At 39.2% G+C, this 19,765-nt stretch overlaps 1 protein-coding gene across 1 annotated transcript in view; it reads right to left on the reverse strand.

The window, feature by feature from the left end:
• The window catches only part of HEPH (hephaestin), a 209,323-nt gene that overhangs the window by 178,034 nt on the left and 11,524 nt on the right, over positions 1 to 19,765 (reverse strand). The window contains exons 3-6 of the mRNA XM_007535595.2: positions 17,537 to 17,749; positions 16,798 to 16,980; positions 15,565 to 15,819; positions 12,933 to 13,101 (exon numbers count right to left, since the gene is read on the reverse strand). Of these exons, the coding sequence (XP_007535657.2) occupies positions 12,933 to 13,101; positions 15,565 to 15,819; positions 16,798 to 16,980; positions 17,537 to 17,749 (820 nt within the window). The remainder of the gene's footprint in view (positions 1 to 12,932; positions 13,102 to 15,564; positions 15,820 to 16,797; positions 16,981 to 17,536; positions 17,750 to 19,765) is intronic.

Genomic DNA, 19,765 nt, shown 5'->3' on the forward strand with positions numbered 1-19,765 from the left:
ACTCACTCAAACAGGAAATTCAAATGTTCCTGGAAACTAATGAAAATGAAGACACAACCTATCAAAATATTTGGGACACAGCGAAAGCAGTACTGAGAGGGAAACTTATAGCCATACAATCACATATTAAACACCAAGAAGAAGCCCAAATGAACGACCTTACTACACACCTCAAGGACTTAGAGGAAGAGGAACAAAGGAACCCTAAAGCAACCAGAAGGACAGAAATCACTAAAGTTAGAGCAGAAATAAACAACATCGAAAATAAAAGAACCATACAAAAGCCAAATGTTGGTTCTTTGAAAGATTAAACAAAATTGACAAACCCCTAGCCAGACTCACCAAAAAAAAAAAGAGAAAAGACTCAAATTAATAGAATTGTAAACGTTGCAGGAGATATCACAACTGACACCACAGAAATCCAGAAAATTCTGTGAAACTTCTATAAAGAACGATATGCCACCAAGCTAGAGAATCTGGAAGAAATGGAACAATTCCTAGAAGCATATGCACTTCCAAAACTGAACCAAGAACTACAAAATCTAAATGCACCAATCACAGACAAAGAAATTGAAACCGTTATTAAGAATCTCCCCAACAACAAAAGTCCTGGACCAGATGGCTTCACAAACGAATTCTACAAAACTTTCAGGAAACAGTTAATACCCATACTTCTTAAGCTATTCCATAAGATTGAAGAAACAGGAATACTCCCTTCCACCTTTTATGAAGCCAACATCACCCTGATACCAAAAGCTGATAGGGACAGAACAAAAAAGGAAAATTACAGACAAATATCTCTGATGAACATAGATACCAAAATATTAAACAAGATCTTGGCCAACCGGATACAGAACACATCAAAAAGATTGTTCATCATGACCAAGTGGGATTCATCCCAGGAATGTAAGGCTGGTTCAACATCCGTAAATCAATCAATGTCATTCATCACATCAATAAAAGCAAATCCAAAAACCACATGATTATCTCAATAGATGCAGAGAAAGCCTTTGACAAAATCCAACACCCATTCATGCTCAAAACTCTACAAAGAATGGGAATAGATGGGAAATTCCTCAAGATAGTGGAGTCTATATATAGCAAACCTACAGCCAACATCATACTCAATGGACAGAAGCTGAAAGCATTCCCCCTCAGATCGGGGACTAGACAGGGCTGTCCACTGTCATCGTTACTCTTCAACATAGTATTGGAAGTTCTTGCCATAGCAATCAGGCAAGAGAAAGATATCAAAGGGATACAGATTGGAAGGGAAGAAGTCAAGATCTCACTATTTGCAGATGATATGATAGTATACATAGAAAGACCTAAAGAATCCAGTAGAAAATTACTGGAAGTTGTTAGGCAATATAGCAAGGTATCAGGCTACAAAATCAATGTACAAAAATCAGTAGCATTTCTTTATGCAAACACTAAGTCTGAAGAAGAAGACATCCAGAAATCACTCCCATTTACTGTTTCAGCAAAATCAATCAAATTCCTAGGAATAAAGTTGACCAAAGAAGTGAAAGACTTGTATACTGAAAACTATGAGTCGCTACTCAAGGAGATAGAAACTGATACCAAGAAATGGAAAGATATCCCATGCTCATTGATTGGAAGAATAAATATCATCAAAATGAATATTCTCCCCAGAGCCATATACAAATTTAATGCAATACCCATCAAAGTTCCACCAGGCTTCTTTAAGAGAATAGAACAAACACTACAATCATTTATCTGGAACCTGAAAACACCTAGAATTGCCAAAACCATCTTAAGGAAAAGAAACAGAAATGGAGGCATCACACTCCCAGACCTTAAACTATATTATAAAGCCATCATCATCAAAGCAGCATGGTACTGGAACAAAAATAGGCACACAGACCAGTGGAACAGAATTGAAAGCCCAGAAGTAAATACCAACACCTATGGGCATCTAATCTTTGATAAGGGGGCCCAAAGGATTAAATGGAAAAAGGAGGCTCCCTTCAAAAAATGTTGCTGGGAAAACTGGGTTGAAACATGCAGAAGAATGCAATTGAACCACTTTATCTCACCAGAAACAAAAATCAACTCCAAATGGATCAAAGACCTAGATGTCAGACCAGAAACAATCAAATACTTAGAGGAAAACATTCGTAAAACACTTTCTCACATACACCTCAAGAACATCTTTGATGAATCAAACCCAATTGCAAGGAAGACCAAAGCAGAAACAAACCAATGGGACTACATCAAATTGAAAAGCTTCTGCACATCCAAAGAAACTATTAAACAAACAGAGAGACCCCTCACAGAATGGGAGAAGATCTTCACATGCCAGACATCAGACAAGAAACTAATCACCAAAATATATAAAGAGCTTAGCAAACATAGCCCCCCAAAAGCCAATGACCCCATTCAAATATGGGCAGACGATATGAACAAAACATTCACCACAGAGGAGATCCAAAAGGCTAACAAACATATGAAAAACTGCTCTAGGTCACTGATTCTCAGAGAAATGAAAATTAAGACAACACTAAGATACCACCTCACTCCTGTAAGAATGGCATACATCAAAAAGGACAGCAGCAACAAATGCTGGAGAGGATGTGGGGACAGAGTAACCCTTTAACATTGCTGGTGGGAATGTAAATTGGTACAGCCTCTGTGGAGAGCAGTCTGGAAAACTCTCAGAAGGCTAGACATGGACCTTCCATATGACCCAATAATTCCTCCCCTGTGGTTATACCCCAAGGACTCCATAACACCCAACCAAAAAGAGGTGTGTACTCCTATGTTCATAGCAGCACAATTCATAATAGCTAAAACCTGGAAGCAACCCAGGTGCCCAACACCAGATGAGTGGCTGAGAAAGCTGTGGTATATATACACAATGGAATACTATGCAGCTATCAAGAACAATGAACCCACCTTCTCTGACCCATCTTGTACAGAGCTAGAAGGAATTAGGTTAAGTGAACTAAGTCAGAAAGATAAAGATGAGTATGGAATGATCCCACTCATCAACAGAAGCTGACTTAGAAGATCTGAAAGGGAAACTAAAAGCAGGACCTGATCAAATTGTAAGTAGGGCACCAAAGTAAAAACCCAGTGGTGAGGGGTAGACATGCAGCTTCCTGGGCCAGTGGGGGGTGGGAGTGGGCGGGAGGGATGGGTCACAGTCCTTTGGTGGTGGGAATGGTGTTTATGTACACTCCTAGCAAAATGTAGACATATAAATCAGTAGTTAATTAATATGAGAGGGGGAAGTCAACTGTATGTCTCAAAGTTTCTCAAAAGACAAACTGCATCTTTTTAATATATAGGCTATGTATTTGATATGCGGACTCTCTCAAAAGCCTAGACCAAGTAGATTAGAAGCTTCCAATAGCACAGCTATATACAACATACTGGGTACTGTACAGCAAACCATAACAAAGGGACTTTTCAAAGTTAACCCAATTAACAAATAATGTGATGATAATATTAACTATTGATTGTCTTTTTGAACCCTAAGACAGCAGGAACCTCACATCTTCACTATAGAGCCCCTACTTCCCCCAGTCCTGGAACCCTTGGATAGGGCCCACTTTCCCGTATGCATCTCCCAATCCAAACCAAATAATATTGCATCCACCGATCACAACCTAACCAAAGCAACGATTGCCATCTCAACATGCTTCACCTCAGACTGTATCCAGAGACTTCACGTGTGGAATGACAACCCTTCACCTTCATTACTCGGGTGAGACCTTTCCTTTAATAGTACACTCTAATTTCATCTCAGGTAGTTCACTTTCTAACAAAGTCCCATAACCTAGATATACACCAGTTTCTGTGAGAGAGAGCTTATGTGCACACGTATCCATAAACTACTGCAAAATATATACCTGAAAGCAGGATTACACTAGAGTTTGCAGTGAGTACCTCCCTAACACTTCCTCTCCACTATTCCAAGCTTGGGATCCATGATTTCTCAACAAATTGTTTGGCTTCATATGTTAACTCTCTTTTCAACCACCAGGTTCCAGATGCCACCAGGATGCTGGCTAGGCTTCCCTGGATTGAAGACCCCACCAACGTGTCCTGGAGCTCAACTTCCCCAGAGACACACCCTACTAGGGAAAGAGAGAGGCAGGCTGGGAGTATGGACTGAGCAGTCAACGCCCATGTTCAGCGGGGAAGCAATTACAGAAGCCAGACCTTCTACCTTCTGCAACCCTCAACGACCCTGGGTCCATGCTCCCAGAGGGATAGAGAATGGGAAAGCTACCATGGGAGGGGGTGGGTTATGGGGATTGGGTGGTGGGAATTGTGTGGAGTTGTACCCCTCCTACCTTATGCTTTTGTTCACTAATCCTTTCTTAAATAAAAAGTTAAAAAAAAAGAAATGCCATATTATATTCCTGAAATCACCATATGCTTTATGATATAACATCTACCTATCTATCATCTATTTATCTACCTACTTCCCTAATTGATTATCTATCTCAAATATACAAATTACTTTGAAAAACAGAATGCATGGGGGACAAACAGTGGTATATCTAGTTGAATGCACACATTACCATACACAAGGAGCCAGGTTCAAATCTCTGGTCCTGACCTGCAGAGGTGAAGCAGTACAGAAGGTGTCTTTCTCTCTCCATCTTTTTCACCCTCTCCCTACCTTCTCATATAAAAGAAAGAAAAAATGTGGCCTATGACTGCTAGTGGTATTGGATTCAACATGAAGGCACAATGCTTCAGCATTAATACTGGTAGCGTTTAAAATAATGATAATAATAATAATTAATAATAAAATGAAATGCATGGATGACAAAAAAGTGGATTCATTTCCCTCTTCTACATTTATCAGAGTGATTTTTTACATTCCTGCTTAAATGTCTAATGGGGGAAAAGAAGAAAAAGGTAGTGGTGAAATTAAAAGTTGGGGCCAAGATGGCAGCTTAGAGACAACACCTGGCATGAGCTCTGCAAGGAGTCTGATGTTAACATGGGAATTTCAGGTGAGGGTAGAATTTCATGGCCAAAGGTGAAGAATGAGTCCCAGGGGGATCAAGGTGGAACCAAAGAAGAGCCCTAGAAACCATTCTTAGGCTGGCAAACTGAGTCTGAAAAGGACAGAGGAAACATTGAGTTCATTGGGCCTGTGGGCTTTGATATTCCCCTCTGCACCCATCCTCAAGACCAATCCCCACACCAGAATGGAGAGGAAGCCAGCTTCAGACAGAGAGGCTCTCCTGTGAAATTAATCTCTTTATCAAGATTCCAAGATCAGCAGGAAGGGAACTATTCCTAAGCAAAGACACTTTTTTTTTCTTTTTGAAGGGTGCTGGAGCTCTGAGTGGCTGAACACCTAACCAAACTCTGCCTCTGCTGGCACTGTGAGAAAAGTCTCCTTTGGTTTTGCCTGGGTTAATTTATCTGTTTCTCTTTCGTTTATTTATCTGTTTCTCTTTCATTTATTTATCTGTTTCTCTTTATTTATTTATCTGTTTCTCTTGAGTTTATTTGATAGCTTCTTCTTGTAATCGTGTGTTTTTTCTTTGTTTAGGAGGGGAGCAAAGTTGTTTGCAGCCAATCTGGAGTAGTTTCATCAGCAGAATGATTGTTAAGGCTTTTTATTTTTCTCTATTTTTCTTTTATTTTTCTTTCTATTGTCTGTTTTTCTTTCTTTCTGGGTTGACCAAAGTTAGCTGTTGTTGTTTTTCCATTGACTGGTTATTGGGTGTTCTCTCTAATGTGGAAGGATCTTGTTTTTCTCTTTTCTCTGCTTTCCTTTTTCTTTCCTCCTCACTGATTTAAAAATTGTTTTTATTTTTGCTGATGTATTTTCTTTATTAATTTACACTTGTTTGTGAATTATCTTGTGAAAAGAAGTCTGACTTAGAGTGAACTTTTTCCTCTCTCTCTTCTCCTTTCTTTTCTCTTCCCACTATCTCTAGAGTTTAATGTTGATTGCTGATTTTCGTAATTGTTCATTTTTTCTTTGTCTTGTTTTTGTTTTCTTTCTCCTTTTTGTTCTTGTTTTTTTGTGTGTGTTTTGTTTTTGGAGTGGAGGCATGCTTGGCTAAATGTTTTTTGTTGAAATGCATTAATCTTTGCTTCTGTTGTTATCATACTTTCTGAGGTTTGTGATTTCATTTGTGAAAGGACATTGGTTTGGTGTGGCATTTGCTCATACAAGAACTTAAATGATAAGACAGGTCAGAAAAATACAAACCACACCAATAAAAAAGATCAAATCAAAAACAGTTAAATCAGCAGCCACAATGGTTCAGAACAGGAGCCCAGAAGAAATTCCAAGTAAGACAGACTCAACTAAAAATGATGAAAATATGCAAACATTAATTGATACTTTAATCACAGGAGTGAGGAAAGCTTTTGAGGTAAAACTATCAGAAACAGAGAAATAACAAATGATATCCTGAAAGAAAATACTAGTTATTTCAAGGTAATTAGAGAACTTAAAACTAAAGTAGCTGAGCCAGCTAATAGTGCAAGCTAATACTATAACTGAGCAAGGTAAAAATAATAATAACTGAACTGAAGAAGAAAACTGAGGGAAAGGAAAGCAGATTAAGAGAGGAAGAAAACATAATTAGCCAGAGAAAACTAAGAAAGAGGTAACTGAGCCAAAAAATGAGATTGAGAGACACTGAAAATAACAGAGACAAAGGGGATGACCTCAAAAGAAGTAACATTTGCACAATTTGTCTAACAAAGGAAGAAGAAAGAGAGGAAGGGAAAGAAAGCATCCTAAAGGAAATAGTAGAAGAAAACTTCCCCAAACTAAACAACAGAAAGGACATTAAGATTCATGAATCCCATAAAGTTCCAAATAGAATCAACCTAGACATGAAGACGAGACACATCATAGTTGCAATGAAAATAAGTAAGGATTAAAAAGAAGGATCCTGAAGGCTGCAAGAGAAAACCAAAAGGTACATATAAAGCGAACCCATAAGACTATCATCAGATGTTGCCACACAAACCAAAAAGGCCAGAAGAGAATTGCAAGACATCTATCAAGCTCTCAATGAAAAAGAGTTTCAACTTAAGAACAGTATATCCAGCTAGACAGACATACACAATAGATGTAGGGATAAAATATGTTCTCAGACAAGCAATAGTTAAAGGAGGCTACTACCACCAACCCTGCTCTGAAAGAGATTCTAAAAGACCTCCTATAAGAAGTAACAATGTAGGAGTAGGGTGGTAGTGCAGCAGGTTAAGCACACATGGCATGAAATGAAAGGGGACTGGCAGAAGGATCCGGCTTCAAGCCCATGGCTCCCCACCTGCAGGGCAGTGACTTCACAGGTGGTGAAGCAAGTTGGTATGTGTCTATCTTTCTCTTCCCCTCCTCTCTCCATTTCTCTCTGTCCTATCTAACAACGATGATATCAATAGCAACAATAATATCTACAACAATAAAAAGGGCAACAAAAAGGAAAATAAATAAGTAATTTTTTTTAAAAAAAGAGGGAACAATGTCACCAAAATACATGCCATATATCAGAACAAAAAAGGTTGAATAATGGCACTGAAATACCTTAAATCCATAATATCAGTAAATGTCAATGGCTTAAATTCATCCATTAAAAGGCACAGAGTAGGAAGATGGATCAGAAAACAAAAAACATGGAATTTGAAGAAATCATATTAAGTGAAATAAGTCAGAAACAAAAGGATGGAAATGGGATGACCTCATTCACAGGCAGAAGTTGAAAAACAAAATCAGAAGAGAAAACAACACTAAGCAGAACTTCAACTGGAGTTGTTGTATTGCACCAAAGTAAAAGACTTGGGGGGGGGGGGCGAGGATGGAGTTCATGTCCTAGAATAGGATGGGAGAGGACCTAATGGAGATTGTATTGTTGTGTGGAAAAATGAGAAATATTATGTATGTATAAACTATTATATTTACTGTCAACTGTAAAACATTAATCTCCAATAAAGAAATAAAAAAGAAACAAAAAGGAACCATATGCTACCTCTTTCCCATATTAGGGAGCTACTCTCTTCCCTGATTCTACTTTCTGGTCCTTTTTCCAGCAATGATATCATCTCCCCAGACAATAACTTGGATCCATCTGCATATCATATTTCAGTCTCAGGCAAAAAACAAAACAAAACAAACAAAAAAACCCACTAGTGTAAGTACAGGCCCTTTGAAATATAACTAAAATATGCCTACTAGCTAGCTACAGAATGGAGGACCCCCAACACTTCACCTGCACTATTCCAGCCTTTAGGTCCATGATTGTTCAATGATTTGTTTGGCTTTGTATGTTAACTCTCTTTTCAGCTACCAGGTTCCAGATGCTAGCACGATGTGACCAGACTTCCCTGGACAAATAACCCCACCAATGTGCCTTGGAGCTTTGCTTCCCCAGAGCCCTTCCCCACTAGGGAAAGAGAGAGACAGGCTGGGAGTATGGATCAAGCTGTCAGCACTCATGTTCAGGCGTAAAGCAATTACAGAAGCCAGACCTTCAATGTTCAGCATCCCACAATGATCTTGGGTCCATACTCCCATAGGGTTAAATAATAGGAAAGCAATCAGGGGAGGAGTCTGGTGGTGGAAATTTTGTGAAGTTGTACCCCACTTATCCTATGGTTTTGTCAATGTTTCCCTTTTATAAATAAAAAAATTAAAAATGACAGTAGCAACAAATGCTGGAGAGGTTGTGGAGACAAAGGAACTGTTCTATACTGCTGGTGGGAATGTAAAGTGGTCCAAACCCTGTGGAGAGCAGTCTGGACAATGCTCACAATGCTTAAAATGGATCTTCCTTATGACCCAGTAATTCCTCTCCTGGGAATATATCCTAAGGGCACAATTACACTTATCCAAAAAGATACATGTACACGTATGTTCATAGCAGCACAATTCATAAAAACCAAAACCTGGAAAAATCCTAGGTGCCCAACAACATATGAATGGCTAAGAAATTTGTGGTATATATACTCAATGGAATACTATTCAGCTGTTAGAAATAATGAACCCACCTTCACTGACCCATCTTGGATGGACTGCGAAGGAATAATGTTAAATGAGGTAAGTCAGAAAGAAAGAGATGAGTATGGGATGATCCCACTCATTAACAGAAGATGAGAAAGAACAGACATGGAAAAACAAAGAAGAATTTGACTGAATATGGAGTATTTCGTCAAAGTAAAAACTGTGGGGAGGGAGTGTAAATTTTTAGTTTCATTATAGGGGGGTGGAGGTGGAGACACAGACCTTTGTTGGTGGGAAGGCTGTTAATATACAATCCTATTAACTTATAATATTAGAAATCATTATTTAATATGTTAGGGGAAACAAAGATTGAAACTCTCAAACTTTTTTATGCATAGACCCTATTTCTGAGTATATATTCCTTCAATCTCAGCACTTAAGGTTTCAAATTGGTAACTTGATTGAATTTTAACAATGGGCTCAAATTTTAATACATTTCTAATAATAACTGTTTAACTGAAATATTAAATCACCTATAGTCTTAGACAAGGGAGACCGGAAGCAACTGCTTCTGTCACTATATAAGACACAGTTATATATGTAAATAGAATTAAATGGTGTAAATCCTGTTAAGGTCTCATGATACAGCAAATCCTAACCACGGGATTTTCAAAGTAAACCAAGTTCCCAAATAAATTGGTTACAATAACTATCTATTGCTTTCTTAAACACAAAGACAGCATTCTCTATAAAACCATATTTTTCCCAGTCCTCAAACCTCTGGGGTATGGCTTGTTTTCCTTGATCCATACCATTTGACACTTCTTCTTCTTCTAGCACTTGTCCTTCTTCTGTAGCCAGTCAACAGCGTCAGGTTGAGCCTGATATAAAGTTTCGAGACCTCCTTTGAATCTGGAGAGGTGGCAGTCATTGACTATGTGGGTGATAGTCTGTCTGTAGCCGCAGGGGCAGTTTGGGTCATCTCTGGCTCCCCAGCGATGGAACATAGCGGCGCACCAGCCATGGCCTGTTCGATAACGATTGAGGAGGGCCCAAAAATAACGTGCTAAGTCAAAGCCGGGTTGATGCTTGCAGGGGTCTGTGATGAGGTGTTTGTTCTTTACCTCAGATGACTTCCAACTCTGTTTCCAAGAGACTGGAACAGAGAAGTTCAGTATAGGCATAGGGGACCAGATTGGGTGACAAGACGTCAAGTGTTGGACAGGGTGGGCGAAGATATCCACGTATATTGGTAGGTCCGGTCGAGCGTAGATGTGGGAAATGAACTTAGATGATGCTGCATCCCGACGAATATCTGGCGGGGCAATGTTGCTAAGAACTGGCAGCCATGGAACCGGGGTGGAACGGATGGTTCCAGAAATTATCCTCATGGAGGAATATAATTTGGAATCGACCAAGTGGACATGGGGGCTACAGAACCATACTGGGGCACAGTATTCTGCAGTGGAATAGCATAATGCCAGAGATGATGATCGTAGTGTGGAAGCGCTCGCACCCCATGAGGAGCTGGCCAGTCTTGCAATGATGTGATTCCTTGCGCCCACCTTTGCTGCAGTTTCTATGAGATGTTTGTGAAATGACAGAGTGCGATCGAGAGTAACGCCAAGATAGACTGGCTGGGCTTCATGCCGGATTCTCGTATCGCCAAGCTGTACATTAAGCTCACACAAGGCCAAGGCATGGTGTAGGTGGAAAACAGATGATACCGTTTTTTCAGTGCTAGGGATTAGTCGCCATTTTTTACAGTAATCAGATATCAGAGACATGTCTTTCGTGAGTGTTTCCTCGAGGATGTCAAACTTTGATGCCTGAGTTGCACAGCAGATGTCATCAGCGTAGATGAACTTCCTTGAAGAAGTTTCTGGGAGGTCACTGATGTAAATATTAAATAGCGTAGGAGCCAGAACAGAGCCCTGGAGGACACCACTTGAGACAAGTCTCCATCTGTTAGACTTGTCACCCAGATGCACCTGGAATATTCTGTTTTGGAGAAGAAACGATATAGTGTTGGCCACCCATGGAGGCAGGCATCTTGAGATCTTGACTAGGAGACCACGGTGCCAGACCGTGTCATAGGCTGCTGTGAGATCAACAAAGACAGCACCCATCTTTAAATTCTTCTGGAATCCATTTTCAATGTAAGTTGAGAGGGCCAGGGCTTGTTCACAGGTAGATCTTCCTGGGCGGAAACCAGCTTGGGCGGGTGATAGGAATTTCTCTGTAAGAGGAGAAATACGTGACAGAAGCAGCCTCGCAAGGAGTTTGTAACACATGGAGAGGAGAGAAATTGGTCTATAGCTGGCGGCCAGTGTTGGGTCTTTCTTTGGTTTCAAAACCGCTATGATCTTCGCACGACGCCAAACTTTGGGCATAGACTCAGATTCCAAGATGTGGGACAGGAATGAAGCGAGCCACTTCTTTGCCACGAGACCCAGGTTAAGAATGAGTTCTGGGGTGATGTTATCATAGCCAGCAGCTGTTCCCGGTTTAACCCTCTTCAAAGCATCTTCCAGTTCAGACAGTGTAAAGGGAGAGAGTTTTGGAGATGGACAAGATAACCGGAAGTGGGATAACCACTCATGGGAAATTTCTCTTTTCCAGACTGGGTCGATCTTAGCACGTCCAACTTGAGTTAGGTGACTGGCCACTGAGTTTGGAGATACGGGAGGATGGGAGACGGCCAGTGAGTTTGGAGATATGGGAGATGGGAGACACTGCATCTACTGAGCTCAACCAAATCATTGCAACCAGTACCACCTCAACATGTTTCACTTCAGATTGTGTCCAGGGACACCAGGCATGTAATGTCAACCTTTCAGCTCCAGCACTCTGGTGAGACCATTCCTAGCTCGTAAGATTCCTCAATTCCATACTGGGTGGTGCACCTCCTAACAAAGCCATAGAACCTAGATATACATCAGGGCCCATGAGACAGAACACATATGCACATCTACCCATAAGTTAGGGGAAAATATACATCTTAAAAGCAAAGTGAAGAATAGTTTGCAGTGACTCAAAACAGCAAGCAAGAGAAAAACCTAAAAAAAAGAAGATAAAATGATACTTATATAATTTTCCTATATTTGGGAGCTACTCTCTGACCTGTCCCAGCTTTCTAGTCCTATGACCAACTCTGACATCATCTCCCCAGACAATACCTTTGATCCACCTGCATGTTAGCTGTCATCCTCAAGCAAAAATGAGTAAAGTCGTGGGTTCCTTGGAACATACCTAAAATAGACCTACTAGCTTTTTCCAAAATGCAGATCCCAAAACCTATTAAACAATTTGTTCTGCTTTATATCTTAATGCTTTTTAAGCCACCAAGTTGCAGATGCTACCATGATGCCAACCTTAATTCCCCTGACAGAGGACCTTACCAATGTACCCTAGACCCCCATCTCTCAAGATCCCTGCCCCACTAGGGAAAGATAGGAACAGGCTGGGAGTATGGATCAACTGGCCAATGGCCATGTTCAGTGGAGAAGCAACTACAGAATCCAGACCTTCCTCCTTCTTCACCCCAAAATGACCCTGGGTCTATCCTCCCAGAGGGGTAAAGAATAGGAAAGATTTCAAGGGAGGGGATGGGATATGGATCTCTGGTGGTGGAAATTATATGGAATTGTACCCCTCTTATGCTATGGTCTTGTCAATATTTTTAATTTTTACTTTATTATATTTATTTATTGGATAGAGATAATCAGAGATCAATTAGCATGTACACTCAACCAAGTACACCACAACCCAGCCCCCTATATAATCTTTAGGGAGATTTGTAGCTTCCTAAAAGCAAGCTCTCTAAGTTCCACAGTAATTTTGCTAACACCTGTGTCATGTAACTCCAGTCAAATAGTAGTTTTGACTTTAAAATGAATATATTTCCTAGGGAGAGTAATACATGTATAGGGATATATCCAGGAGTAGCAAGAAAGAATTCACTGCTTCTTACCTTCCTGGCTCTCTCAAATTCTTCCCAGTACTTCCATCAAGGCCCATTGGACCATAATCCCATTGAATCTCATGGGCTTCAATGAAGTACTGTCGAAGCTTTCCTGTGAGTAGGTTCTTCGGAGAGACCGTGGAGCAAGATTTAACCTTATAGAGTGCTTGCATGCCATCTGAAGGAAAAACATCATGGTTGGTATTACAGTTCAGCCTGACTAGTTCATTTATCATTATTCACCCAATAACTCTTCTTCCCAGATGATCCACCTACCCTGCTCCTACTGTCTCTTCCCTCACTCTCCACTAATATCCCTTCCTCTGAATAGGTCACTTTCTCTTATTTCTCAAGTGTTTGACTGGGATAAAGGATACTAAATAAAAAGACAAGTAGTTCCACTTGATTATCATCATTGACTCAATAAGCAAATCTTCCTTCTCACCTATGCAAAAAAGTTTACATTGAAGTAATACCACAGAGGTTGAGAGTAGAATAACTGAGTTTAAGTACAAAACTTTTCAATATTATAGATTATAAAGCAAATTATTTCCAAGACATCAACTTGACTCAATATTTTGAAAATTGGAAAAATAAGGCAGCCTATTTTTCCAATTAAAAGGTTGTGGGAACATCACATTTAAGGGCAGGATTAAGTTATTTTAGAGTTAGAAAGTTCTCAAAAATAACAAATAATTTTCTGTACATGCTAATGAGGCTTCAAGTTTGGGACTGTTACAAAAATCTAGATTCTAAGTAATATCTCCAAATATGGATGTAGTTACATTAAATAATAATAGCAAAGGATTTTTAAAAAATATTTTATGTTATATTTACTTAGCAACTCAGCAAGGGATATGACAAGGATATTTGGAATTTATAAATTAGAAGCCTGAGGTTTCAATAAAGGAGAGGGACAGATATTCATTTTTCTCAAATATGAAATATAGGCCAGATCAGGTGTCAGTTGCTTTACATTTTTACATTGTTATTTTCTTCAGTCTCCATAATTGCCTTTTGAAATAGTTTTGATGTTTCCTTTTGCTGATGAAGAAAAGTAAGGATCATAGAATTTAAGTAACTAAACCAGTATTACACAGTGGTAGACATACAACTTAATATTGCATGTTGAATTGTAAACTTGAGTGTTTATTTTCTTATCTTTTACCCAGTATCTTAGCCTCAACCTTCCCTTATTCTCTGAGATTCAAAATTCTATTAGGTCTCTGACTTTGTTACAGTATGTTAGGAATCGTAATAATCCTCAGTAGGAATATATAACTTATCAAAGGTAAATAAGCAAATGGTAGAAACAGAGACCCCCCCAACTCTTCATCTGCACTACTCCAGCCTTTAGGTCCATGATTAGTCAACAATTTGTTTGACTTTATATGTTAACTCTCTTTTCAGGAACCAGGTTCCAGATGCTAACATGATGCTAAACAGAATTCCCTGGACAGACAACCCCACCAGTGTGTCCTGGAGCAACGATTCCCCAGAACCCCACCCCACTAGGGAAAGACAGAGGCAGGCTGGAGTATGGATCAACCCGTCAATGCCCATGTTCAGAGGGGAAGCAATTACAGAAGCCAGACCTTCTACCTTCTGCATCCCACAATGACCTTGGGTCCATACTCCCAGAGAATTAAGGAATAGGAAAGCTATTGGGGGAAGGGATGGGATACGGAGTTCTGGTGGTAGGAATTGTGTGACATTGTACCCCTCTTATCCTATGGGTTTGTCAGTGTTTCCTTTTTATAAATAAAAATATATATAAATAAAATAAAATAAATGAATAAAGAAATATTTAATAAATACATATAAACCCTTAAAAAATGAAAACAAATTTGAATCCAGGATTGTCATACTTGGCTTGATGTCTATCCATATATATACTCTCTTACTTATGCACATTTGAGATTAAAGGCTAGCCCTGGATAATGAAGCTCAAAACTTCTACCCTGGAATCATTATCCCACTTAGCACAAACCTTCTACTTCCTTTATCGGTACTTTTTCCATTGTTTCATAAGTTCCAATTCTCCTGTGATACTGATATGCACTGCATCATTGTTTAAAGCATTCTCCTTTTGGAAATCAACCTTTCTACCCCACTACTGCTTCATTCCAACTACAGTGTCGCCACTTTTCCACAGTACTATGCAATAGCTCACTTGGAGTGTGCTCTATTATGAACAAGATGCAGGTTCAAACCCAACCCCCATCACCACACTGAGGAAAACTACAGTGTTGTGGTGCCTTTACCTATCTCTGTCTCTCTTTCTATCTGGAAAAAAAGTTTATCTGAAATAGATAAGTTTCAGTGATGACAAAGAATAATTAATAATAATAAGAGGAGGAGGAGGAATAAAATAAATAAAAAGGAAAACTTTAAAGTCCACTTATTCACCCCTAAACCATCATCTTAGATATGAGGATGACAAAGCTCAAAAAAAAAATATGTGCCCTAGATCACTTTTCCATTAAATGAGTAAACTAGGAAGAACCTAATGTTTCATCCTATCATATCATGCTGTTTTACCTGAAATATATCATGGACCCATGCTATAAGTTCATATTCCTTGTGGTCATTATTGCCACATCCCTAGCATATGTCATGAGTCAGAGATGTTAAATCTCACCTTGCAAGTGACTATTTACTTGACAGCTAATTAACCAGGTACCAGGCTCCTGAGGGACCATCTCAGCTGTCACAAAGGTAGCTGGAAAGATGTGAGCCACATCGGTGCGGTGGCCCCGGATGGTCAGCATCTGTCCATGGAAGAAAGCTGTGTGGACATCTACTTCATTGCCTATACCAAACAAGTGCCAGGCCACAGGCTTCCGTGAACACATGCTCAGGTCTGGAAGGTTCCCAAAGACAAAGCCATTGATTGCTGCAAATAAATACCCCACAACACCACCAAAAAAAAGTCAGAAAAGAACAGCACAAATAAAGATATCCCATAGGACAATAAACAGTAAATAAGTTCTATATGATGTTTTCAAGAATACACTATGAGAAGTATATGTATCAATTCATTTTAAACTAACAAATAGTCATTAACAATGTGCACATTTAGTTTATCACATGTGAAAATAGTAAAAACAATATTAGAGAGGCAAGCCTATATATCTTTTAAAGTCAAAGTGCCTATTAAGTAGTAGACCAAAGCATCCAAGCTAAAAAATTGTGGAAAAATTTTAAGGCATGACATGATAATTATCAGCAAATTGTTCTTTTTTTTTCTTAGCCAAATTTCTTCTTAACTTTTCACAGGTAAATTAACTTAGTTAACTAATAACTATGGTTATAGCAAGCAATTGGTACTAAAACCCAAGGGGAAAAAATGAGCTATACAAGTTATTCCCTATTATTTTTCTTCTGAGAATTACCTTCCCGTGGGACTCTCCTGCAGGATATTTGTGGCTCTGGTTTTCTTTTTAAATTTTTGTTAATATCATAATTTCCCTTATAGACAACGATTTTCCTCCATAAAGTGGGCAATTCTTCTATTTTAATTTTTTAAATGAATAAATGCTAATTATACTAGTGAAACCTCATCCAAAATATAACTGGGCATATAATATATCAGTTTTGAGTCAACAGGAGTTAATAGGCTGGACTGTTAACATTAAGGGTTAGGATAGCTAAATGGAAAGAGCATTTGACCTATGAAGTTAACAAGATTATAGCTGGAATTATAGCCATGCAATATTTTTTTTTTGCTGTGTAGTCCTGATGGCTCATATTTTTCATAAAGAAGGAATGGGAAAAGGTACCTATAATTTGTGGCCTTTACAATGATTTAAAAGGACTATGTAAGTGAAATAACCCATAAAATGTAAGTCCCAGTGGAGACTTCACAGCTCACCATGCATCTTATTGCTCTCCTGAAATTCCTCATCATCTTTGTCCACTGAAGCAGGGTCTGAGCAGTGAGTGACAATGTTTTCATCTATGTGCCAGCTAAGATTCTCATCTACCACACTGAAGAGCAAGAAGAAATCATTATCCACATCCTGTCGTTGAGGTGGGGATTTCTGATTCAGGCTTCCTAGAGAAAGTAAAAAGAACTTAAGAGGGTTTGTGCATCTGTCATAAACAGAAAAGTAGAGGGAGAGGGAGAAGAAGAGGGAGAGAGAGAAGGAGAGGGAGAGCTCCGATACTGTTCCACTCATCTTGAAATTTACTCTACTCTACCCCACCCCACCTCCCTTGCAGGAGGTGATCAGGGCCTTAAATTCAAATACTCACATGTAACCCTACCAATTGTGCCACAATCAGGCCCAAGATTCTAATGGTTAAACTTTTAATTCTCTCCACATACAAAATTATTACAACAAGCCTTCCTTCTTCCTTCAATATCACCATTATTTATGCTTCTTAAAAATGAAATAACAGAAGAATAATAAACCAGAAAATGTTGCTTTATCTTTGCTGTGCTACTTTTTTTAAATAATGGAATGAGAGTTTGCACCAAGGTTTAGTCCTGCTAATCACAAAATATGCTAAACTAACATCCTTCAGACTGGTAGTAGATATATACGTTTTTTACTACTTCCCTGACATATCCCAAATTACATCTCACAGCTCACTCTTGTGATATTTACCTCTTTTACAAGTGACAAGGGGTCCAATAAGTCCAGTTGCAATGTCACGTGGAGCATCAATGTGAGAATGGTAGATCCAAGTGAGGCATGCTGGATCAGCATTAGTGGGTGCATGACCTTCTGGGATAGTCCAGTTGTAGATATGACTGCCTCCCGGAGGAACAGAGTCATCATCTTTCAAATGACCTGAAGAACCATCTGGGTATAGGGAACCTAAAAATTGAAATTGCATATTCTAATTTTCATGGTGAATGAGAGGATTTATCAGATGTAGAATCTCAGAGATGGATATAATGGAATACCTTGGTCCAGTCTCATAGAAGTTAGATTTACAGATGGGTGGTAGCACAGTGAGTTAAGCACAGGTGGCTTAAAGTGCAAGGACCAGTTTAAGTATCCCAGTTCAAGCCCCCAGCTCCCCAACTGCAGGGGAGTCGCATCAGAGGCCGTGAATCAGGTCTGCAGGTGTCTATCTTTCTCTTCCCCTCTCTGTCTTCCCCTCCTCTCTCCATTTTTCTCTGTCCTATCCAACAACAACAACAATAAAACAAGGGCAACAAAAATTAAATAAATAAATATTTAAAAAATGAAGTTAAGGGGAGTTTCTGGAAGATGGCAGACTGAGAAGCTTCTAGTGGCTTGAGCTCCGACCACATCGACTGGAAACGGTAGGATTTTCTGCCTTTAGTAGACCAGTCAATAAGAGGTCCTAGCAGTGACACCAAGGAGGTGACTATAACTTAATGTGGGTTAAAAATAGAGTAAAAAGAAAGGGAAAATTTTTTCTTTTAAATTATTATTCCCAAAGCGCACCCCCTACCCCCTTCCCCCTCCACCCCATAACCAGTCCCTGGGGACCAGAGACCTGCTCTGAGCAGGCTCCCCTGCTGAGCTTCTTTCTTTACCAAGATTCCTGTCCCACCAGGGGGTGTCATTCATTATAAATCTATTCCCTTCTGAAACCTTTGGCCTTTTTTCTTTCTAAGTAGCCAACCAGCTGCCTCTGCTCAGAGGGCCTGAGGCAACCTGAAGTCATCCAAGCTTCAGGACAGGTTTTTCACTCTGTTCTATTTTATTATCAATACAAGATAAATGCGTACCCCTTTCCCCTTCTCCTTCAGGTTGACCAGAAATAACTCTTAGTGTATTTTCCATTGCTAGGGGACCGGGTGTCTTATTCACTGCTAAAAAAATTTGTCTCACTTTTCCTACCGCCCCTACCCATTCTCTCCCTCATGCCCCCATAGCTAATTAAATAATAAAAAATAGATAAATAAAAACTCTTTCCTTTCACTGCTCTTTTACTGTTCTTTTCATATTTTTTCTTTTTTTTCTCTCTCTTTTTTATTCTTTTTCTCATTCTTGTCATCCTCTCTTCCTTCCTCCTTCAGCTTTCTGAAATCACTGATACACATTTGGGAATTATTTTGGGGAAGAAATCTGACTCAGAGTAGACTCTGCGTGTATCTCTGCTCAACTTCCCTTTCTCCTTTAGACACCCCTAGAATATACAGTGAATAGTGGATTTGCATAACTGTCTATTCCTGCTATTATTGTCTAGTCCTGAGGTTTTTTTTTTCTTTCTTAACAATCAGCTGCCTATGCTCAGGAGGCTTGAGGCAATGTGGGACACGGTTTATTTCCCTGCTCTATCTTATTATTAATATGATATAAAGGCATATCTCTTCTGCCCCCTCCTTTAGGTTGACCAGAATTAACTCTTAGGGTATCTTTCATTGCTAGGGTAGGGGGCATCTTATCTATTGTGAAAAGAATTTGTCTGTTACTCTTACATCCTCTACAGACTCTCCCCTTCTTCCTGCTTCTAGCTAATTAAAAAAAATAAAATAAAAAATAATCAATTAAAAAACTTTCCTTTCACTGCTCTTTAATTACAGCTCTTTTTCTTATCTTTTCTCTTTTCTCTCTCTTGTTATTCTCTCTTTTTTTTATCTTGTCATACATTTCTCCCTTCCTTCTTTGTCGTTCTGAATTTGTGAATTATTTTGGGGAAGAAATCTGACTCAGAGTGGACTCCCTATATGTGTGTCTCTACTCTACTTCCCTTTCCCCTCTTGCTACCCATGGAATATACAGTGGATAGTACATCTGCATAATTGTCTATTCTTGCTACCCCTTCTTTCCTTTCTCTTTCATCTTCACTTGGACTTGGTTGCTATTTTTTCATGGACTGGAGACATTCTTTGGCTAACTGGTAGTGATTAAACT

Source organism: Erinaceus europaeus, chromosome X, assembly GCF_950295315.1.
Source record: "Erinaceus europaeus chromosome X, mEriEur2.1, whole genome shotgun sequence".
Classification (NCBI taxonomy): domain Eukaryota; kingdom Metazoa; phylum Chordata; class Mammalia; order Eulipotyphla; family Erinaceidae; genus Erinaceus; species Erinaceus europaeus.